At 44.2% G+C, this 6208-nt stretch overlaps 1 protein-coding gene across 1 annotated transcript; it reads right to left on the minus strand.

Annotated features, from left to right (window-relative positions):
- Positions 1-646: 646 nt before the first annotated feature.
- Positions 647-5125, minus strand: LOC149139002 (uncharacterized). Its single transcript, XM_089450552.1, has 4 exons — positions 3164-5125; positions 2333-2788; positions 1203-2239; positions 647-671 (listed from the first exon to the last, which is right to left on the minus strand). Exons 1-4 carry the CDS (start codon positions 5123-5125, stop codon positions 647-649), a joined length of 3480 nt encoding a protein of 1159 aa, XP_089306678.1.
- Between the last annotated feature and the right edge of the window lie 1083 nt (positions 5126-6208).

Genomic DNA, 6208 nt, shown 5'->3' on the forward strand with positions numbered 1-6208 from the left:
GTTTTCACTCTTAACCGCCCAACCTTGAGATCCACTACGCTGGATTCTCCCCCCTAGCCGTCTTGCAGGCCTGCAGCCCTCAACAAGACTTAAGCACCACGGTGCTGAGTTATCTGATCACAACCAGACATAACCCGTTTTACTTTCGCTCTGCAACTCCTCTCTCTGGAATCTCACCTCTGCCTGTTCCCAAACAGCCCAGAGGTCTCCTTCCCCAACCCTCTTCAGGGTGAGAGCAGTTGTCTTTCTTTTTCAGTTTCTTAACTGATTCATTTCTTTTAATAGAAAAGCCTCTTTTAGAGGCTGCCAGCATTTCATTCCACACATGTGTAAAAATAATTCATTTCATTTCTTTTAACAAACAATAATGTCTTTTAACAGAACAAGTTATCACCCAAATTGTTTTTACTGCAGCATTTACCGGAAATTACAAGTTACCAGGGTTATTACATCTGCCCCCCCTGGGATTGGACGTCGTCCCGATGTCCATTCTTACTAAAAAAATTAGGATAAGCTTTTCTGAAAAGTTCCTCATCTTCCCATGTAGCCTCTTCAGGGCTGTAATGCTGCCACAGTACCTTAATTTGGGTAATAACCCGTTTCCGCAGCCGCACTTCTCTCCGGTCGAGAATGCTCTGTGGTTCGATTAGGACCCCGCCTTCCGGTTCGACCTGCAAACAACCAGCACTTAGTCAATTTTCATTAAGCTTGGTTGTATAATTAAGCCAATTGAGGTAATTCTTACCCGTACATCTTGCCATTGGATGACATGTCTGGGGTCATACACATACTTCTTTAGGACAGAAACATGAAACACATTGTGAATCTTAATGTGACTGGGTAAAGCAAGTTGGTAAGCCACCGGCCCCACCCTAGCTAGAATCTGAAAGGGTCCAACATATCGGGGAGCCAGCTTGGCGCACCCACTCCACTGCAGTGTGCTCCTTCTAGTTTGAATCCTTACAAACACATGGTCGCCCACGTTATGTTCTGCAAATCTTCTTTTCCTATCTGCGAAACTTTTCTGTCTGTCTTGTGCAATCTTTAAGTTCGCTCGCACTTTCTTCACCATCTCTTCCATGTCTTGTAACATTTCCGGACCCAAACTCAATTTATCCTCTAACCCACCCCAACTTGAGGGTGTGCGGCACTTCCGCCCATACAACACCTCAAAGGGACTTAACTGGGTGGAGGTATGATACCCATTATTATAGGCAAATTCCACTAAATGCAAATACTCCTCCCACTGATTAGGCTTGAGCATCACGTTTGCCCTTAACATATCCTCCAATACCTGGTTGACCCGTTCCGTTTGGCCATCAGTTTGCGGGTGGTAAGCTGTGCTGAAATTCAGCTGGGTACCCAACTCAGCGAACAATGTTTTCCAGAAAATAGATGTGAACTTCACATCACGATCCGATATGATTACCTTTGGCATTCCATGCAAGCGGAACACATTTTGCATAAAGAGGTGTGCAATTTGTACTGCCTTGTAGGTCGACTGCACAGGTATAAAGTGTGCTGCCTTACTTAGTTTATCAACTATGACCATAATAGAATCATTACCCTTTCTTGTCCGCGGTAACCCGGTTATAAAATCCATGGAAATGGTTTCCCATTTCCATTCCGGGATAGGCAAAGGCTGTAACAGTCCCGCTGGATGTTGGTGCTCTGCCTTGATTTGTTGACATTCCAGGCATTTTGCCAAGTATTCCACCACTTGCCTCTTCATCCTTGGCCAGTAATACTCTTTCCTGAGTGCTGTAATCATCTTTTGATATCCTGGATGTCCAGCATAATGACTGGTGTGAAATTCGTCCAGGATCAACTTCTTAAGATCATCGGAATTAGGTACATACATTTTCTTGTTGAAATACAGCAATCCAACATTATCCAATGTGTACTCTTGCTGTAACTGTCCATGGTCAGACTGCTGTATCTGCTGCTTCAGCTGCTGATATGCTGAATCGCTGTCCGCTGCTATTTTTATTTGTTCTATTAACGAACTCCGCCACCGGCTGGCTGAAAGTTCACACAAACAATGAACTTTCCGACTTAAGGCATCTGCCACTCGATTTTCCTTGCCCTTTAGATGTTTTATATCAAAATCAAAACCACTAAGAAAATCTTCCCAACGACCTTGTCTCGCATTCAAAGTGGGTTGATTGAAGTAATGCGTTAAGCTATGATGGTCAGTCAATAACAGAAATTTCTTTCCGAGTAGGTAATGTCGCCACATCTTAAGTGCATGAATTACGGCAGTTAATTCCAAATCGTAGGCAGAGTATCTCTGCTCGTGTTCCTTCAACTTCCTTGATTCATATGCAATTACCTTACCTTCCTGCATTAATACTCCCCCCACGCCCTCTTTGCTTGCATCAGTGCATACCACGTATTCCTTATTAGGATCCGCGATTCTCAAGATGGGGGCGGTGGTGAGTAAGTGCTTCAAGCGGTCAAAGCTTTGCTGGCACTCTGCTGTCCACTTAAATGCCCTTCCTTTCTTTTGCAATGAGGTAATGGGGTAGGCTATTCTTGAAAAGCCCTCCACAAATCTTCTGTAATAGCCAGCTAGCCCCATGAAAGATCTGATGTCTGAAACATCCTTGGGCGTAGGCCACTCCATAATCGATTTAATCTTCTCAGGGTCAACCGCAATTCCCTCATTTGTAATTACATGACCCAAATACTGAATTTCCTCTTTAAAGAAATCACATTTGCTAAATTTAGCATAAAGCTGATGCTCTCGAAGGGTCTGCAACACCAATCTAAGGTGTTCCTCATGTTCCTGCTGAGAACGAGAATATATCAATATGTCGTCGATAAATATCAGCACAAACTTGTCCAAAAACTGGTGGAACACGCTATTCATCATACACATAAAAGTAGCGGGTGCATTGGTTAAACCGAAGGGTAGCACTACGAATTCGTAGTGCCCGTAGCGTGTTCGGAATGCAGTTTTGGCAATGTCCTCATCCTTGATCCTGATCTGATGATAACCAGATCGCAGATCGATTTTGGAGAACAACTTTGCTCCTTTCACCTGATCAAAGAGTTCGTCTATTCTGGGTAGGGGGTACTTGTTTTTGACCGTGAGCTTGTTCAGCTGTCGGTAATCTATGCACATGCGAAGGGTCCCATCCTTCTTCTTCACAAATAATACTGGAGCCCCCCAAGGTGACACACTAGGTCGAATGTACTGTTTATCCAGCAATTCCTGGAGCTGCATCTTTAATTCCGTTAACTCCGGAATGCTCATCCGATATGGTGCCCTTGATACTGGGGCTGCCCCTGGTATCAACTCAATAGTGAAATCTATGTCCCTCCTTGGGGGCAGACCCGGAATATCTTCAGGAAAAACATCTGTGAACTCCTGCACCACCGGTATGTCATTTATTGCAGACATCTTATCTTTCTGGTTCACATAACCAACTTGTACAGCGTAAATCTGGCATTTCTTTCTCACACATTTGGCCAGCTGGGTTGCAGTGATAGGTCGGATCTGAACAGGATGCTTAATTCCTTGTAATTCCTGCTGCTGGTCCATATCATCTTTATAGTATATGGTCTTGGTCTTGCAATTTACTAATGACCAGTGCTTTTCCAGCCAATCCATGCCAATCAGAATGTCATAGGATCCCAATGGAAGTACATTCAAGTCTGCTGTCACAGGCTGTCCAGCTATACTGAAAGCGCAATTATTAACTTTCGCTAGAACTCGCCTTTTTGCTCCCGTAGCTAGCTGGACTAGCCATGGGTTTTTAAATTTTTCTGATGGTAACTTACAATATTCCACTATTTTTGGACTAACATAACTTAGAGTAGCTCCTGGATCAATAAGCACAGCTACAGCAAGGGTTGAAATCTTACCTTCAAATTCCACCATGGAAGGTTGATATTCTGCCTGTCGGTCCTCCAATGCCGCATTGATCCTCGGTACGCTGCGTGCCACATCCCCTACAGTGGAAGCTTCATGGACTTGGGATATCTGATCTGTTCTTTTTCGCTGTGGACAGTTCCTAGCATAGTGCGGCCCCTCGCATACCCAACATTGAACTGGAGGTCTGGTTCCTTCCACCTCTGATTTAGCAGGGAGCTCACTCATCCTACTCTCGTTTGGCTTAGAACGGAAAATACCCTTACTTGTGCTTCTATTCAACTGCCCTTTTCCAACCCCTTTGCCACCATTTCCGCGGCTGCCCTTGTTGCTTCCGACATTTCTGCTACCTTTTCTCTCATTCCATTTCCTGCCTGGATTTTCTCCCTTTTGTTTGTTCTGCTGGTAGCAAATTCTGGCTTTCCTGATTGCCTCATCCATGGTTCGGGGGTTATCAAACTCAATTCGTTCTCTTATATAAGCTGGCAGACTACTCACAAACCTCTGCACCTTGGCCTTCTCCTCTTTTATGTAGGGCACATAACGCAATAGTGAAGTAAAGCGATTTATGAATTCATCCATGGATTGTTGTCCTAGTCGTAAATCATGAAATTCTCGCGCCTTCTCATCATAAAAGCGCTCAGTTAAATACCTCTCCTTGAAATATTTCTGGAATTTTTCCCAGGTTATACTCTGCTCAGTTACACCTTTCACGATTTTAATTTCTTCCCACCACAAGGTGGCTTTGCCCTGCAACTGGAAAATGGCCAAACGGGCCTTCAGATTTTGGTCATATTCATACAATTGGAAATATTTATTAATATTGATCAGCCATGCTTCCGCCGCTTCCTCCTGCTCCCCATCGAAAAGCGGGGGCTTGATTTTACGAAATTCACCCTGCAATTCCGTTTTCTGTCTCTTGGTAGCCTGCTGCTCTTGTACATTGTCAGAATGATCTTCATGTTCTTCTGAAAACTCAGGAGCGTAGTTCCGTTCCTCAGTGCCCCTTCGTTGCTCTGCACTAGGACTGGGTAAGGGTGGATTTTGTTTTTCAGATAAGCTCTTCAATATTCGTTCTTGTTCCATGGTTAATCGTGCATTGTCTTCCCGTAAGCGTGCCATCTCACCTTTCAGTTCCTGAACTGTTTGAAGTATTGCTTGATTAGTACTGTGTGTCTCAGCACCAAGCTGAACCCACATTCCTGCATTATCTGCTGGGGTGCTGCCAGCGCCCGGCATATCCTCCATCTTACTGTATAACTGTCAGCTGTTGAATGTCTCAATATGCTCCTGGTTACACAAAAACATGATTAATAACATTGTACTGTATACATGTATAACATAACTGTTATGCTGTTCCCATTGTTGTTCCAGAGGTCTCAGCTTTGGAACTTGGCTCTGATACCACATTGTCACACTCCCTTTCCAAAACCAAAATTACAGTCAAAAAAAAAATTTATGGTATGGTTATTACACGGTTAACCTTATATTTGAAATCTCCTAGTTAACATGCACTTGTCATAGTCCATCTAACACATATCCACAAGGAGGTTAGCGTAAGTAATAAGGGTCGAATGTTCCTTATTTGGTACCAAGGATATACTCCGGTTAATAAAGTTCGACCGCACGCTGCCCAAAACCTTTGTTAACCTTATATAATGATACAGCAATTACGAAAGGACGGCATTCATTTGAGTTTACTGCCATTTGGCAGAGCATTGCGCCAGCTCACCACAATCTAGACCAGGTGGCTCCTTATCACGTGAAGGCCATGTGGTCTGGGAGGGTTGACCAACCCCGGGTTTTGTGCACAGCTTCCCGCCCACAATTGACGATGGAGATCACTCGAAACCATCGGACGGTCTGGCTTCACTTAGGGTTTCATCGGGTGTATAAAAGTGCCAGGGTTTCATTTCATGGATCATTTGTTCATTCGTTATTCATTGACCTCCTCCGCTGGTTACGCTGCAACATCCAGGCCCCTTCGTTCTGCACCGGATCGTCACTCCTCTGCCTTCTCCAGGTTTATCACGCCTCCCTAACTCATTTATTTGCTGGTAATGCTTCACTTCGACTTGTTTCAGTGCTAATATTTCTCGTTTATATCCCACTGGATGAATAATAATCCGACATGGTTCATTTTGAACGTTTGCTAGGTTTTCTCTTACACTACAGCTCGCATGCATCAACTGCTGAAGGATTACGCAAGTCTGATTCAGGTATGCCCCTTAACTCCCCGAGTTTTCTTCTGTCTGTATAGTGCGTTTCAGGGTTATGTTATGGCTGAGGCAGCCTACTTCTACCTGTGTCACAGGTGGCTCCTGGACCCAT

The sequence above is a fragment of the Pinus tabuliformis genome, chromosome X (assembly GCF_031772625.1).
Source record: "Pinus tabuliformis cultivar Carrire ecotype Pingquan chromosome X, CPIR1, whole genome shotgun sequence".
In the NCBI taxonomy this organism is placed as follows: Eukaryota; Viridiplantae; Streptophyta; class Pinopsida; order Pinales; family Pinaceae; genus Pinus; species Pinus tabuliformis.

Coding starts and splice junctions, on each gene's coding strand:
- LOC149139002 (XM_089450552.1), bottom strand. CDS start 5,125: ATGGAGGATATGCCGGGCGCTGGCAGCACCCCAGCAGATAATGCAGGA. Junction 2,789..3,163: donor TGTCACCTTGGGGGGCTCCA/GTATTATTTGTG, acceptor CGTTCTCAGCAG/GAACATGAGGAACACCTTAG. Junction 2,240..2,332: donor TATTAATGCAGGAAGGTAAG/GTAATTGCATAT, acceptor CATGCACTTAAG/ATGTGGCGACATTACCTACT.